Source organism: Gossypium arboreum, chromosome 12 (assembly GCF_025698485.1).
Source record: "Gossypium arboreum isolate Shixiya-1 chromosome 12, ASM2569848v2, whole genome shotgun sequence".
NCBI lineage: Eukaryota > Viridiplantae > Streptophyta > Magnoliopsida > Malvales > Malvaceae > Gossypium > Gossypium arboreum.
Window position 1 is genome coordinate 116,589,409 of NC_069081.1, and position 16,520 is coordinate 116,605,928.

General features: G+C 35.7%; 3 protein-coding genes across 7 annotated transcripts; all 3 read right to left on the reverse strand.

The window, feature by feature from the left end:
- Positions 1-7: 7 nt before the first annotated feature.
- On the reverse strand, positions 8-7,776 carry LOC108479843 (uncharacterized). Of its 4 annotated transcripts, none has more exons than XR_008276042.1 (22): positions 7,325-7,772; positions 5,530-5,784; positions 5,320-5,444; positions 5,186-5,230; positions 4,615-4,696; positions 4,419-4,487; positions 4,095-4,265; positions 3,938-4,003; positions 3,711-3,779; positions 3,510-3,578; positions 3,037-3,359; positions 2,452-2,585; positions 2,233-2,327; positions 2,126-2,164; positions 1,975-2,034; positions 1,403-1,504; positions 1,258-1,309; positions 1,110-1,165; positions 961-1,025; positions 811-862; positions 427-560; positions 8-331 (listed from the first exon to the last, which is right to left on the reverse strand). XR_008276042.1 is itself a non-coding variant. In XM_017782660.2 (21 exons), the coding sequence occupies exons 1-21, from the start codon at positions 7,484-7,486 to the stop codon at positions 513-515; spliced, it is 2,142 nt and encodes a 713-aa protein (XP_017638149.1). In that variant the 5' UTR covers positions 7,487-7,771; the 3' UTR covers positions 8-512. The 4 variants fall into 4 exon arrangements, 2 of the variants coding, with proteins under 2 accessions (XP_017638149.1, XP_017638150.1); XR_001870509.2 differs by having other exon boundaries at positions 91-331; positions 3,507-3,578; positions 7,325-7,776; XM_017782660.2 differs by having other exon boundaries at positions 8-560; positions 3,507-3,578; positions 7,325-7,771.
- A 696-nt stretch (positions 7,777-8,472) lies between these two features.
- Positions 8,473-9,871, reverse strand: LOC108478337 (uncharacterized). The gene has a single exon (XM_017780789.2). The coding sequence runs from the start codon at positions 9,362-9,364 to the stop codon at positions 8,612-8,614; it is 753 nt and encodes a 250-aa protein (XP_017636278.1). The 5' UTR covers positions 9,365-9,871; the 3' UTR covers positions 8,473-8,611.
- A 662-nt stretch (positions 9,872-10,533) lies between these two features.
- On the reverse strand, positions 10,534-15,055 carry LOC108476506 (rab GTPase-activating protein 22-like). 2 transcript variants are annotated; one of them, XM_017778721.2, is made up of 5 exons: positions 14,159-15,055; positions 13,172-13,307; positions 12,981-13,030; positions 12,251-12,304; positions 10,534-12,108 (listed from the first exon to the last, which is right to left on the reverse strand). In XM_017778721.2, the coding sequence occupies exons 1-5, from the start codon at positions 14,368-14,370 to the stop codon at positions 10,845-10,847; spliced, it is 1,716 nt and encodes a 571-aa protein (XP_017634210.1). In that variant the 5' UTR covers positions 14,371-15,055; the 3' UTR covers positions 10,534-10,844. The 2 variants fall into 2 exon arrangements, with proteins under 2 accessions (XP_017634210.1, XP_052879159.1); XM_053023199.1 differs by lacking the exon at positions 14,159-15,055 and adding an exon at positions 13,878-14,124.
- Positions 15,056-16,520: the final 1,465 nt, after the last annotated feature.

Here is a 16,520-nt window from a genome sequence, read left to right on the forward strand (position 1 = left end):
ATAAATCTTTAAAAAATGTTGGCAATGGCATTCATAGTCCTAAAAATTACAATGTCGAAATATATTATAAATATAGAAAAAGATATACTATACTGGTTCAACATCCCATGATAGCTTCGAATAAACACCAACTTGGTTGTTCAAATAACTTAATATGAAACTCAGCTTTTTCTGGACACAACCAAAACTCATAAATCTAACCTTTCTATGCTACTTCCATGATTCTGGCTCTGGAACTGGAACATCATTTTTTTTTTACATGAAATATTCAAGTACAAGCATCCTCATGCACCCATAATATTTGCTTATTTGTCATTGAAGAAGCTGAAATCTGCAAAGGGATGTATCAGATCAAAGCCTTCTACTGTTCTAAGGTTGTCGATGGCTCATAGGCATTAGGCAAACAATGGCGGAATACAACTTCACCTGCCTACTTTACATCTTTGGCCCAATTATACATTGGGAGTTCACTGTACAGTGGTTGTCACAGCGTTCTTGCATAACCTTCCCTTCTAATCCCACTCTTCCCCACCAGACATCAACCTAAGTTGTTGTTGCAACTGCATAATGATAATGAAACTATCAGAGCTGATGGATAGCTTTTCCTTCTTCGCATTTTCGATTATTAACGAAAATATTGAGAAAGAACAGATGAATCAAGTTTCGAGCAATGGAAAGGGGTGGAATGCTTAAACTAGGTCCAGAATCAACATCAGATCTTGAGTGTATCCTACTCGCACACGACCATGAAATAAAGAAGAGGCAACATAAAGCCTGAAAATGTAATTAGGTTACCATCATGCAACTCACTTGATCGTATTTTAACTTTTCAGCAGTCAATTCATCAGTCAAACTCATCATTCTGCAACAAGTGTTCAAGGAAGAGAGTATCAGAAGAAACTTGTATACATAGGAGGGAAAGAATGCCTTCCACTTGGTAACAGATTGCCAACAACTAACCTCGACTGTAGCTCTGAGATCTTGCCAAGCAGTAAACGCTCCCTCTCAGAGGCTGCTGTTTTCACCTATTGACAAAGAAGACCAGATAAGGAAGGAAGAATAACCTGCTAGATATTAGTCATAATTAAGAATAGATAAAATGTTCTTACATTTCCATTGCTCTCAGAACAACGAGGTAGAGGAGGCAACTTTCCATTTTGAGCGGCTGGGAAAACAAAAAGAGAAACGTATTAACACTACAAGCAGTGTAATTCCTAATTTAATCATGTAACTGTGATAGACCAATCTTTCACTGACCATCTACAAACTCAGCTGGCTGCAATGTATTCAACAAATTCACAATAAGATCCTAGCATTCCAAAACAACTTCTAGTGAGAACATTGTCTTTAAGGCAAGAAAGTATGTATCAGCGAAATGATTGTCCCAACTCCAAATCTTTACCTGTTGAGCAGAGGTTTGCTGGAGAAGATTCTGAAGGTGAGTCATAACAATTGAGGTGGGCATGTTACCATTGGTCAAATCCTTGGGGGAATGATTGTTAGGCTGAAAAACAGGGAGGGGGGGGGGTGGGGTAACTGTAAGCAGACAAATTAATGACATAGTGCAGCAGCATAATAAGCAGCTAAACATGTTCCACCACCAGAATGTTTGAGCCACGTAAAAGATTAAATGAATTTACACTGAAGTGTGGTTATTACCCCCTATTAATGTGAAACAACATATATTCTTCTTCTTGCTACTATATACCTCATTATAATATAAATCGTAGAAAACAAAATCAGTTGAGTGAGGCTAGTATTTTGTGAGCCTTTCAGAAGGCATGCGCCTCAATAAAGGTGTATCCCATGGAAGGCACTTTCTCTAATTTGTGCCAACCTTATTACCTAGGCACATGCCTTAACAATGGCTCCTCCATTTATAACACATCCTTAAGCTTCAAGATGGAAGATGTTAAAATAAACAGTGCATAATTCACATTAAACCATGTTGAGGAGAAGATCTAGTGCACGAACCGCTTGTTTGTATTCAGGTATCCAGTCACCCACACTAGCAGACTTTCTGAGAGGTGAAGTCTGAAACCCAAGAGGAAAGAGAGCAACCAGTAAGAAGTGGACAATTAATAGTGTTAATAGAAGGATATTTAAGCAAAGACCACTAACCAACCTGTGACGATCGGCGCGAAACTGAACTTAGAGGAATATCCTATAGAACATTATTTGATTAGTGAAGTTGCAAAAGAGAACTAATATAGCATTAAAATTGAACCTTACCTTTACAAGATCTAAATTTTCAGATGTTACTGAAAATCGACCTTTTATTTGCACCAGATTAGCCTTTGACTTGTCATCCAGAGAATCCCTAAACCCTGTCAAAGGAGGAAAATAATGATACTATATATATTTAAATCCCAGTGTCCAAATATTAGTAGCACTGATGGTGATGCTGGTGACACAAAAAAAAAAAAATTCTAAATGCCATGAATTTATTACCTCCAGATGATTTAATTGGAGCTGATAAACTGTTTGCAGATGCTCGAGTAGGAAGCATCAACGGACCACTAAAGCTTGGTGCTTTACGAACTAGGCAAACTCTCTCATTCACTTGTGAAATTTCATTTTCAAACCTAATCATCAGCAAGCATTAACTCCACATCCTACAGTTTCTCTTCTATTTTAAAAGATTTATAAATTATTTTCTTAAATTAAATTAGACGAGTTCATCACACATGTAAACGCAGTTAATGTAACATTAAGTTAGACAAGACCAAAGCACTAATACAAGCAACTATATTAAAATTTACGCTTACAAGCAACTATATTAAAATTTACGCTTATACAAGTATGCAATCAATGCTATGCTGAATCAACTCAAACATTTGAATCAGAGAGAGAGAGACCCTCAATATGCTATAAGAAAACTAAAATTAGAACCAATTGTGCTACATGTTAATGCATAAACATCATCAGATAACAATTAATTGGAGAAAAGGAAAAGGTTGAGGTCACTTCTTAAATAATAATAATAATAAGATAAATCAAATGGATAAGCAAGCCTAAATATGAACTATCACCAACCTTTCTGAGTTATGAACCCGCTCAGAAGATGAATGATTAAGAATAGCACCAGGTTGGGTTTGCCTAGGTTTCACTGATTTAGCCCCGGTCATGACCACTTCCTTTTCTGAAGTTGATGCCGTAATATCAATGCCTGAACCATTTTTCCTCAAACCCTTCTCGTGCAGGCCAGCCTCAACCATATCACATTCTGGGTTCTTTCCCTTTTCATTCAAGCAATCAGACTGTAATAAGTCAATGGTCATTGGTTCTCCAAATTCAGACTGAGATACTTCCCCATTTAAATTCAATGTTCCCAAACCAGATCCACAGTAAGCTTCAGCCTGTCAGCAACACCAGGAACCCGTTAACATATTTTGCAATAAGGGACAAATAAGGAGAAAAAAACAATTTCAAGGTGCATAAGTAAAAAAAGAAATACCACTTTAATCATGTATCACAAATCACCGAGGGGGGGGAAACTACACAACTACCTTATGACCAAAGCTTGATTTCAGGCTTCCATAATCATCTTTGCACTCATGAATATCATCATCACGCACCTTAGCATGTTAAAGTAGAAAAATTATTATAAATTGAATAACTGATATAACTGACAGAGAAATTACTTCTCACATTATATGTCTGCATTAAAATCTTTAGTATTAAAGAGTAAAACTAAATATGTGGCCTACCAGAGATGCTTGCGCTTTCAAATCCTCAATATCAAAATTCCAGGCACTAACTCCTCTTTGGTACTCGCTCTGACAAGCAGAAGAAAAGATAACACCCCAAGCAGTAAAAAAGCACAAATGTCCCCAAGTGGACAACCCAATAGTTAAAACTTTCACGGATATGTTATGAGAAGAAAAAAATCTGATTTATCTAAGACAATAATGACTTCTGATTGATGACTGCTAACCTGTGATATAGCTTCTTGTTCTGCAGAAGGCATTTTCTTTAGAGCTAGTTGTGCAGCATCTTTAAGCTGTAAAATTTCAAGCAAAAAAGAAAAGCATTAAACAAATATGACCGCAAAAGAAGCAAAATACCTGCATTGTGGCAGTGTGATCACTAACCTGAAGGGATTTCACACGATTCCAAAGTGGTGGCAGACCAGCAAATAATTTCTTCACAGAGAGCTCAGGAGGCTTTGCATGCTTGAAAAAGGAGTGTTTTAATAATTTCTCTGCAGTCGGCCTCTTTGTTTGATCTTTCACCAGGCACATTGCAACCATTTCTTTGAAAGACTGATCACAGCTGGAAGTCCTTTAATTAGAAATTTGCTATGACAAGTAAGCAATTGCAAAACACCACTGAAGGCACCAACCAATGTTTTACATTCATAATGACAAATAACATGTCTATCATTGTTATGGTGTAGCTGGAAAGAACAGCAGTACCTTAGAGAACTTCTTATCACGATCATAATCAAGTCCTGGAGGAGCATTTTGTATTGTCATCAAGAGAACCTGTTAATGTTGGATAAAAAAAAGGTTGTGAACATATATAAGGGTTGATTAAAAACTCATGATAGCGAACGCTCACTGTGCAGCGCTCATATAAATTCTTGTTATATTTTCAATGGAGATTTGATACCTTCATTGGGGGATATTTTGAGAAAGGTGCATGACCATGAGCCAACTCCAATGCTGTTATACCAAAAGACCATATATCAGCCCTGTGCCAGGAAAAAAAAAAGCAATTAATGAATTACAGAATTAACGTGGAATAAAAATGTACCATTTCCTTAAAGGTACCAAGAAATGCATCAACATAGCATGCAACTGAGCAAAATTCAATGCAACCCAAGCATACTAACCATTAGCCATATAAACTTTAGCCAGACTCCCACAATACCATTTGAAGATTCAGAATACAGATTACAATTTACATGCAAAAGTGGTAACTTTGAGGCACGTAAGTGCTTTCATAGAAAGCCCAGATGTGTGGATAAAGTGAAGTTTTGCATTTTCAGAACAAATGTCGCTCAGACCAAATTCACGAGTCCTTGTAGGTTCAAACTCATGAGTCATGACCACCCCTTGCCACACTGAAGCAGAAAATACTTGTGTACACTAAGATGTCGTGCTTATGCAACATTGTAAGGTGTCAATGGATTTAAGTGAAATTCTAAGACCTTAACTTTATGTGAAGACTGAACACTCACTTGGAGTTATATCCACTTCCAGGCTGCAAGACCTCTGGTGCCATCCTGAAAGAAAGGATAAATAGGAATATCAGCGTACATGAGGAGCTGAAGAGAAGGGTAATAGTTGGACAGATTTGACAAAGATAGCTCACCAGCAAGGAGTCCCAACAAAGGTATTTCTAGAACGTTGTCTATCTCCTGCATCAAACATGCAAGCTGAAACACCAAAGTCAGCAAGCTTTACTGTGCCATTGTTATCAAGCAGTATATTTCCAGCCTGTAATGCCAATTAAATAGAACTTAAATAAAATAATGGTGAATCCAATCAGATAACATAATGCCAACTTCCGTGAGGCACTGACCTTAACATCCCGATGAATATGTCCTTGTTGATGAAGATAATACAGAGCTTTAAGAGTTTCTTTCAGAACAGAACCAATAGCAGGCTCTTCGAAACCATCTGGATATGCTGACTTCATGAGGTGCAAACAGGAACCCTCTGACATGAAAGGCATGACTACCCAAAGATTATGGTCAACCACAAAAGAACAATATGCCCGAATAACATTTGGGTGATCAATCAAACTCATTGTTTGAGCTTCCCGGCGTATATCATCCTGCAAAACAGCATTAAGAAAGCCCATTAAGAGCCAATAGATCACATGAAGAGCAGAAAATATGGATCTAAATATACTACTCATGATACTACCAATTATTAAAGCCTCTAAACAATATCACAAAAGATCCCAATAGCCAAAAAAGATTTTTGGTACACATACTTGAGTGATTGTATTACTACCAAAAGTAGAAAATTCCCATAGAATGATCAATAGTAATGAAACAAGCAAGCATGCAAGATGTTTGGTACACATGAACTGGATCTAAGGCCTGGCCTGGATTGAGAGGAAACTAGGGAAAGGAAAAGGAAGGTTTCTAGTGTAGTACTGTGTCCCTTATTTAGAGAACATTTTAACATGATAAAATCCCACCACAAGCAAGTCCAAACTTTTAATCTCTTATTATACTTGGAATGGAATCCTCCTGATCTCTCAATACTTCCTCAAGTTGAGTAGCAAAAATTCTATGAAAACAAGATCATATCTCTTTTTTTTTTTTTTGAAAGTAAGATTATATCCTTGAATATCAAGTAGACAATAATTCTATTCCTCTATGCAAGTATTCCAGATTTACACAATTTAAAAACAAAAGAAAGAAATATCAGGGATTCAGGATGACACATTTTGAAGTAATCTCAGCTTTAAGTAACCATTTAATGTTGATAGACCACTTTAAGAGCACACAGTAGCAAAAGCAGTTCAGCACTAAAATGCCTAATCTAAACCAATGGCGTAGATGCTAAAAGAAAGATAACTCTAATTTGAATGAAATATTTCGGATAACACTATTAAATATTATTTCTTTGCTTCCTTAGAAATAATTAATGATAGACGATAAAAAGAAAAAGTTTCAACTTTACACAAGCTCAAAAGGAACAAAAACCAAGCACCATATGAAGTGATAGAAGCAAGCACATACAAAGTATTAAAGTTATGTGACCCAAATCCCATTTGATCCAACTTGAAAAGTTCCAGATGCAACTCTCTTATTAAAGAAATAAAATTGGAGACCTGTGGCGGGCTATGACCTCGAGCCGAACCCCATCCACCACTAAACTCGACTAGGGGTGCGACCGGAGGTGCGACCAGAGGTGCGCCCCCACGGTACGGGTCATGGCGCACAAGTTGAATCCGTATATGACTATACTTTCTTCTATTAGACATTGATTATAGCAGGGATGTTTAACTTCCAAGTAAAATCTGTGTGCTCTTATTATTATTTTTTTTTCTTTCTTGTTGCTTTGGGATCATTACTATCGCCATTATCGACATATAGGATAATATAAAGCTTCAATTCGATCATGTTCAAGGTATAACAAACTCCGAAAAAATTCAAAGAAACGAGCTTCAATAAGAAAAGTAAGAATATCATAATTCCGTTCAACTCGACCAAAAACAATCACTGAAATCCACAATCAAATCAAATTCAATCGAACGAGATCTCTATCCAAAACTAACTAAAATCAAATCAAGTACGCTCATTCATTTGACTAGAGACAGTTAAACTAAAAGAAAAGTTCGAGAAAAAAAAAACACAAACCAGATTACTGTTGCAACGATCGAGATCCAAGCATTTCACAGCTACGATGTCGTTAGTAGGAAGGAAGATCGCTCTATAAACAGTAGCACTGGCGCCATAACCAACCTCTTCTAGAAGCTTGTAATCGCTAGGATTCGCTGAGTAACTCCGATTTCCTCCCATTCTCCGCAAAACCTAAAGCATTAAACCGCCTTTTGGAAAAAGAACTAAATCACTAGCAGTCGAGTAATGGACGTTGAACGCCGGCGGCGGAGTAATTAAAGTAAAAGAATCGTAGTGAAAATTAAAAAGGCAGCTTCTTCTTTTTTAATTATTGGTTGGTGAAGTGGTTATTTGATCCGTTGACCGCCATGAGTAGCGATATGGGGGGGGGGGGGCTGATTTGAGGGAGAAGAGAGATAACCGGTGTGGGTGCTGACGTGGCGTTTATGTTAGGTGATTAGGATTTTGACACGTGGACTTGATGCTTTCATCACTTCCGTGTACTGTTTGATCATTTTAATATTTTTCTATCTTTGTTCTTTTTCTTTTAATTTTCTATCCGAATAAGGAATAATATAAAATTTTGATTAGGTGATATTCATGAATAAAATTATAAATCATAGTTATGTAAACTGTATTGATTATAACCATAATTTTGTCTTTAATATATATATAACATTATATAAAAACTATTAAATTGGATGATGTGAATCAATAGAAGACGAAAGATAGAAAACTACACCAAAGCAAATAAAACCCGATTATAGAAGTCCAGGGTTATGGTCATATCAAAGATAAGTTCAAGCATCATCTTATACATGCACCTAAATGAACATTCTCAATCATCTAAAGCCTCATATCTGCACCAGAGACGCTTGGATTCAGAATCCATGGCCATCGGCATCTGAAAGTTTCATGTTCTTGACCCAAAGTCCTAATCAAATCACCATTTAATATTATTAAACCATAAATAGGAAATGTTTTCCGTGATTCTCTCTCAATAAAATTCATTCAAAACTTACTAAACCCTGTAAGTTGGGACTTACTCTTAGACCAAATGCCAAATTTGGGAAGCATTTCAGTTTTCTTGGGTTGATTTATTGCCAATTGCAGCTTAGCGAAGCCTCATTTATGTTATTAAAAAAAGCAAGCATTTTGGCAAGTACTTTTTCCCCAATAATTCGTTTGTTACAATAAATCACTCGAATTGGAGTTTCACAAAATTTCTAAATTTGGGTAACAAATAAAAGATTAACACAACCTTAGAATATAAATTCCCCAAGGTAAATTTTTTTTTTAACAGTGTCAAAGTAATCGCATGCGCCTCAAGCTTTTGGCAGTGGCTTTAGAAACAAAATATCCAACCCCGAAGCACATGATCCAAATGCCCACATCAAAGGCCCAGCTTACACCCGCCGCTTCTATATCCACCTCTTCTCCCCCACTATCCGCTTCTCCACAACTGCAACAGAATCCACCGTCCCTTTCACTTTCTCCTTCTCTCTCCTCTGGAATATCCTCCAGCTGATCGAACCCCATCCTCCTGTTCTTTCTACACTTCCTCACTACCATCTCCACCCTCTCCCCCATCGCCAGGTCTCCCTCCACCGCCACGCAAACATCCGCAACCGCCGCTTTACCGCCTATCATTTCGGTATTGTCACTCTCCAGCGCGCACTTGCATTCCATTTTCCACTTTTCTTCTTCTCTCCTTAAAACCCCGTTCAACACCTTTTCCTCTCTCGAGTAAACCTCGAACCGGACCCCATCCCCGGCCCGAATCCGCTCCCTGCTCCCATATATCGCCTCTCCGTCCCTCGTCTTCAATTTCACCAATCGATGGAGTGTCACGAACGCGGGAGAACCGGCTCCGGTAATGGAGCCTGAAATTTCTAGCCGCGCCGTGTCATTGATTCTTGGTGGGAAGAGTAGAGTGAGCGAATCGGATAACGGGTCGGCACATGAATCGAAATCCGAAAATCGAACGAAGAAAGCTTTGATCTTCAGAAGACTTTGATCGCCGGAGCGAAAGTCGTAATAATCCACAGATCTGCACATAATTTTGTAGTTCCTTTGAGAATGAAGATGACTTTTAATGGGTTCATATTCATATATGAATATAGAAATGGGATTTAGTCGGCGCCGCCGGAAGAGGAGACGTCGGTTTTGGTGAGGGAAACGAGTAGAAAGCACACGGTATTTGGTGGTGACGTGGAGAAGAAAACAAAAAGATCCGCGGCTTGTCGGATTAGACTAGAGTTGCAGACCTGACTTTTGGTGGAGTTAAATATCTAGTACTTCGCGCAGTAGAGAAAGAAAATGGTTGTGCTATGGTTTGATGAGAATGGACGGTCAATGATCTCGTTCTGTTAATTAGGTTGGCTTTTTTTACTGTCAAATAATAATCATTTTCATTCCACAAGTGAAGTGATCACGGTCAAACGAGGACGAATTTATCGTAAAAACAAAGTTTAATAAAGTCATAAATCCAGTCACACAAAACGAAGAGGACAGTCGAAGACTTCAATTCAATACAAGATAAAACGTGAAAGGTAAGTAAAATTGTAAAACCCGAAGAGAAAAAAAAAACTTAATTATTAGTATATTTATATTTTAGTTATATAATTTTAAAAAATTATAAAATAATTATTTAATTATTTAAAATTTTCATTTAAATCATTTAATTATGTAAAAATTTATTTAAATTATTGAGTTATTAAGTTTTAAACGAATAATTTATCTTGATTCAGTATATTTATGATGTTTAAAATTATTTCATAAAAATTTAATAAAAAACTAAATAAGAAGTGAAAATTTTCCAATTGATCTAAATAGTATAAATAGTGTAAATAGAGATTATATAACAGTATTTTTAATAATTCTATAACTTAAACAAAAATTTTCAATTAATTCAATAGTTATTTTGTAACATTTTGGACTAACTTGGTATAATTTACCCTTACTTAAATTAAGTCTCCTCCCAATATTATTCAAAAAAAAGAAAAATTCTCTCCACCGATAGCTGAGGCAAAGACTCCATACGTTCTCACAACGTTTTCAGCCATGGAATTTAGTTCGACTGCGGAATAGTTTGAATGCGAATGGAGTCCTATGTGATTAAAGAAAATTTTCACATCACAAAAAAGTTATTAAAAAATCGAAATTTTATTCTTTAATTAACATACTAGTGATTATTTTTGCAAATAAACTGAACAATGGGAAAGAACTGACACATAATGGCAAATTTCTGTCATTTCAATAATTGCAAGCAAACAAAGCTAAAAACATTTTAAATAGCTGATTTCTCAGCGTTTGCCACCATCACCCAGATGAAGTATCGAGTGCGGGCAATATAACATAGTAGATGTAAATCCCATAATTTACTTGGTTCAGGGTATTCGCCTATCAAAACACTTTGTTTCAGGCTGAAATGTCAAATAACTTGGATCCCTTCTTTAGTTTAGGGTTCCATAAATGTAGCAAGGAGTTGAGTTGGGAAAAATCAGTGAAAAAAAAGGGCAGGCAGAGTGGTTTGGTCTTAAATCTTGTCATGTAGGTTGACCACTAAATCATGGGCATCGTCGAGAAGTTTCCAGACATCCAGATGCCCGGCCATACTATTGCATTCTCTCATTATCTCATCCATGCTGCTATACTTTTCTATGATTAGCTTCCTCCTTTGCAAAACACATGCTGCTATTGCATAAAGCAGGAGATCATCGGTAGGGGGAGCACGAAGTCTCATCCTCCCCCAAGCAGACCTTGCAATGCCGGCACGGATAGCTGCTTGGTCTGCCCACATCACTTCCCAGAGGCAAAGTGTCTGCTCAAAGTTCAATTCCCTCCTGAAAAGTACTATAACCATCCTATACACAAAAAAGCAGTCTTCAGCTTGAAGCTTCTCGAGGTGTCTATATAGATGATTATCCTTACACTTGATAATCTTGGAGACAATGTTTAACTGTCTTCTAATCCCCACCTCATCAAGTCGGAAATTGTGACGAGCTCTTTTCATGAAACCTGCAAAGCACCAGAAGGCCTCAGAGTCATCCTCTACCACTGAGATGATTGGAGAGAGCAGATCACTCATTCCTTGGCAGTAACCTATCTCGGGATCGTAAAGGGCATAAGCCTCGAGAATAGAAACCAGGCGAGCTGCATGAAAAATCCTGCATGGCTCTAAATCATCATAATCTTTCAACCCAACACTCTCAGCTAACCTTTGTGCTTTCATTGTGGATACTGAGGCCTGAGATGGAGAGTAAATGATCCAGTCATCATTTGCCCTCACTGCATCAAGGAGGATAATTCTCCGCCATGTGGCAAAATCTTCATCAGTGGGGGTTGCAGACCTGCCTTCTATCTGGGAGGGAGAGGAACTATCATTATCATCTTTATGAATATCATTTTCCTCGATTATTTCAGAGGAAAGGAGAGGTGTGTTTTCATCTTCTTCAGAAGAGTCAGAATCAGATGATTCTGTCTCACCAGTACAGGCATCTTGACTAATGACTACTCTCTTATCAACCTCTCCCTCCAGAAATGAATCAGAAGATAAAGAGCTTGGATGACTATGATCACAGATGCGGTGATCAGAATCATCAAACACAGGGCTTCCTCCCTCGGTGGAGTGGGACTTCCTACCACTAACCACATCCTCCAAGCCTGGAGAATCAAAAACTTGACTGAAACACTCATTGTCTTCATTGCAGACGTTTCCAGCAGTTCCCTTCAACTTAACACTCTTCTCAGTACGTTTAAGGATTTGGCGGCACCGCTTACGCAATCTTTCATACTCTTTTCTGCATCAGAAATACGTAAACAAACAGACCTTCAATGAAAGAAAAAAGATGGGGAGAAGGGGAAAACAAATATGGTAAAGTAACAAAGCATTGGCAATTAATCTGTGTGTAAAAGAAGCACGAGAAAGAAAATAAATGATACCGTTTCTGGCTTCTCAAGGAATCTCTTTCTTCCTTTGAACTGTTGAAGTCGTATCTGTTAAGCATGCAGATATCACAGTTAGGTGGTGTAACAGGTCATTTATGATCCACTTCTCAAATGCATAAGAAAACATCTCCTCAGAAATTGTGTTTTCCAGATAAATAAGTAATACAAAAAATTATTACAAATGAAGAAAAACTCGAGCAGCAAGGAAAAGAACTTAAAATGGATGCTTGAAGAATATATAATGCAAATGAATACAATAAATACTCCATTTCCCCTAAAATGGATGCTTGAAAAACTCGAGCAGCAAGGAGAAGAACTTAAAATGGATGCTTGAAGAATATATAATGCAAATGAATACAATAAATACTCCATTTCCCCTAAAATGGATGCTTGAAAAACTCGAGTAGCAAGGAAAAGAACTTAAAATGGATGCTTGCAGAATATATAATGCAAATAGCAACTCGCAAGATAAATTTCTTCTAACTCAGGCTTTCCATCCATTAAAGAATCATTGAGACATAAACAGTCAGAAAATCACCAAAATATGGTAAAAAAAATGATACAATGATGTATTAGAAAAAGGAACCAGGCAACCAGACAGTGATTTGAAAGGAGTAAGCTCATAGAGAGGTTATAGAAGTAAGAACTAAATAGTTCAAAGAAAGGGAAGTTTACTTGAATCAGAGTATAAAATGGTACATAAATAAAAGTATAAGAATCTTACATTCCGAGGAGGAATGGCCACACCTCTGCTCTAATACTTGGATCAACACCCTGCATTAAAGGTGCAAAGAATGAATTCTCGAGAAGCAACAAAATATCCACTAAAAAAAGAAAAAAGAAGAAGAAATACAATGTCTAAGAAAATAATATGAAGGTAAAGTCAAATAAGTCTAAAGCAAGTTTAAAACATACTCCACTTCGAATTTTCTTCAGAAACTTGACACCACCATCAATGAGTTTCCCATCAGCAGTGAACAAATTCTTCCATTGTTTAGGTAGAAGGGCATGTTTTCTTCTCCTGTGGGACCAAGGTGATTTTAGGCTACCCCTGCCGCAAAAGAAACAAATTAATGAATCTTCTATCAAGATTTAAGTTTGAATTAAGTTGACAAAACAAAAGCATAGTTTTTTTGGGTTTATGCATGGTTCGTGAAAGATACAGTTTATGAGCTTAAACACTTCCAAAATTGCAATGCATCATATGTGGAAACAAAGCTTTTGGAACACTAAACTACTAATGCTAAAAGCTAAGCAGATACATGGAAGAGTCAAGACAAGTATGGGAAAAAAATTAGCTAGTTCTGCAAATAGAAACCCATTGCAAGAGTAATTACGATCACTAAGAGAGACCTTAATGAAGATGGAAACAAAGAAAAACAACTCCAAAGCAACAACTAAAGAATCCAAATTAATAGTAAACATCTATCATGAAGTACTACAAAATCGAGATTTCAATGGCTTTTAATCATGTTTCGGCTAATGAATTAGATTCCGAAAGTGACTACTCCTCCTCCCCAGCAGTTAGAGGAATCACAACACCTTGACTAGTTTGACCAACATAAGTGTTGAAACAGTTGAGGCTTTCAAAAATACTTTGAAACTAAGTTGAAAAACGAACCGAATAATAATCAGATTCAGAACCTTCGGAGAGACGAAGAAACAGATAGACTGGAATTGAACTCTTATTAACAACCTAAGGAACATGATGTTGATGGAATTGATTCGACTACTTTCAGATCGGGGATTCAAGTAAGGAATAAGAATTTTTAATTTATACAAAAATAGAAAATTGGGAATCTAACATATCCAGGCAAAAATAAGCAGAAATCTTTACTTAAAATAAATAGGGGGAAATAAGGAAAGTAGTAGTTTAAGTGGACGAGGAAAAAGGAAACCCACCGATCAGTCGGAATTTGTTGGGAAGAAGATGAGGAAGATGACGATGAAGAGGAAGAAGCAACGACTAATAAAACCGATCGCAAATGAATCCACGACGACGATGAAGAAGATGAAGTATTTGACGACGATGAGGAGGACGATGACGTTGATTGCGATGAAGATGTGTGACTTCGCCGCAAAGCTCGCATTAATGGTTTCTGTTCCGTAAGCATATCGATTTCTATGTGTCTTACTTTACCTAATTAATATCCAAAATCAATCTAAGCTCCATATACTGCGGTAATGATGGAAGTGGTTTTAAATGAGAATGAACCTTCTTTTTTTTTTGTAGAATCTTTTTTTCTTTCTTTTCCTTTTCTTTTTTATCTACAAGAGTAGACGACGGTTGCGGCGACGGCGATGCCAGCTATGGCAGTGACGGAGATCGCTATACCGAAGTTGAAACCACCGAATTAGAAGACCAGAAACCGCCGCCACCTGTGCCAGTGCTAGCTCGCCCAAATAAGATCCATTTACCAAAATCAGCAGTAACGCCGTCACCGGATGAGAAAAAGAGCATCAAAACAGCGATGTAAGCTAAAATGACGGGTAAACCCAAGCCCAAATCCCGATTTGACTTTCGGTTTGGCTTCAGTTTCTGCTACTTCGTCTTCTGGTAGGTAACAAAGAAGAGAGCACTAACCATCAACAAACGGAGGATCCGCTTTGGGTTTTCATTATTATTTTGATTTTTTACTTCTTTTTTCCCAATTCAAAGCTTTAAGCTCTCTTTTGATGAAAGGCAGTAACTATAAACTATCTCTCTACCAATTATAATACTTTAACTAATATTTTATTCATCTTCATATAACTAACTATAATATACAATTATATATCTTTATTGGATATTTCCCTTTATTTTTATTAGTGAAAGAGAGTGATGAGAGTGACCGAGTGTCATGGAAAAAAAAGTAAAAGACGTCTATAGATGAATTTGTTTTCTTGAAAAAATTATTTAAGAAAAATGCTTCTTTTTCGATTTATTAGAAAATAAACTTTTTTGGGGGAGCTTTTCAATATGAGTAACACGAAATTTTAAATAAAAATATCTTGAACTAAGGATTACTGTATTAAAATCATTAATGTAATTTATTACTTTGATAAATTTATTTAATATTAAAATTTTATTTCAATAAAAATTTTACTTTTAACTTTAAATACTGTTACTATTTTATTAAAACTATTTTATTTAATATGAATATTTTATATATAAATATTTATTTAAATTTCCGCTAATTTCATTTATCTTTTCTAATCCGACGGTGTTATTATTTACTCTCGTAAATGTAAATTTTAATTATGCGTTGGTTCTTATTTAATTTATATAAGATAAATTTTGTTTGTCTTTCATAATATTTGTAATAAATATAATTTATGTTATATTTACTTCAAATTTTAGTCAGACTTGTCTAACAACAAAAATGTTTTACCCAATCATTGAAATTTTCCTAAAAAATAATTTTATTTTCCAAAATTAATTTTCCATAAGTTATTTTTAGTGAAATAAACACATATTTAATCACATATCATGTATTAAAATTATGGTCGAAATTTTAAATTGGTCTCAAACTTTAGAACTTTGTAACTAATTCTTAAATTATCATTATCATATCAATCATGTTATTCTATCAACTTAGCCTTTAACTTTGATATTAAATGTTAATTAAAAATGGCGTGAATTATATTCAAATACATAAATTAAATTGTAACTAAATGTGGATCTATTACATGAACCGTTTAGATATGACGTATTAATAATAATAATCCTCCTAACATTTCATTGACAATTTTTTTTCTTTCAATGTCATATCCCTGTTGCAAATACTAATATGTTTACAATTTAGTCCATTATTTTAAATATGCTCCACATTATATCCTAACTAACATGTAATGACTAAATTGATTGTTAGGCTGTCAGATTTTATTAGTACAATTCTAATACTTTTAGGATTTATTATAATATTTCAAAGTTTAAAGATCGATTTAGAAATTATTTAATAATTTAGGGACGTTACACAAAATTAACCAAAGGAACGTCTCCCATTGTGGACGATAGTTGGTTGGGTCTATTAGCTCCGCCCAGTTTTCGGTTTTCCTTAATTTTACGGAAATTCATTTTGTCAGGACAATAAATCTACCTTGATTTGTTTTCTTTGTGTCCTTTAATTTATACTACATCGATTAATATGTTTATAGAGTTCTTAATTTTATTTATGGATGTTAAAATAATAAATTTAGTCCCTGGTATTTATATTTTTTATTAAATTAATTTTTAATTTTTTAAAGTTAAATATGTTCTTCAACCTTTTAAAAAAATTAAATT

Excerpts from the sequence above, each read along its gene's own strand:
- LOC108479843 (XM_017782660.2), bottom strand. The coding sequence starts at position 7,486 with ATGGGAGGAAATCGGAGTTACTCAGCGAATCCTAGCGATTACAAGCTT. Across the intron at positions 5,231-5,319 it reads TTTGTTGGGACTCCTTGCTG|GATGGCACCAGAGGTCTTGC; the intron begins GTGAGCTATCTT and ends CCTTTCTTTCAG. Across the intron at positions 561-810 it reads AAAAGTTAAAATACGATCAA|TTGCAACAACAACTTAGGTT; the intron begins GTGAGTTGCATG and ends ATCATTATGCAG.
- LOC108478337 (XM_017780789.2), bottom strand. The coding sequence starts at position 9,364 with ATGTGCAGATCTGTGGATTATTACGACTTTCGCTCCGGCGATCAAAGT.
- LOC108476506 (XM_017778721.2), bottom strand. The coding sequence starts at position 14,370 with ATGCTTACGGAACAGAAACCATTAATGCGAGCTTTGCGGCGAAGTCAC. Across the intron at positions 13,031-13,171 it reads TGAAGAAAATTCGAAGTGGA|GGTGTTGATCCAAGTATTAG; the intron begins GTATGTTTTAAA and ends CCTTTAATGCAG. Across the intron at positions 12,305-12,980 it reads TGGCCATTCCTCCTCGGAAT|ATACGACTTCAACAGTTCAA; the intron begins GTAAGATTCTTA and ends CATGCTTAACAG.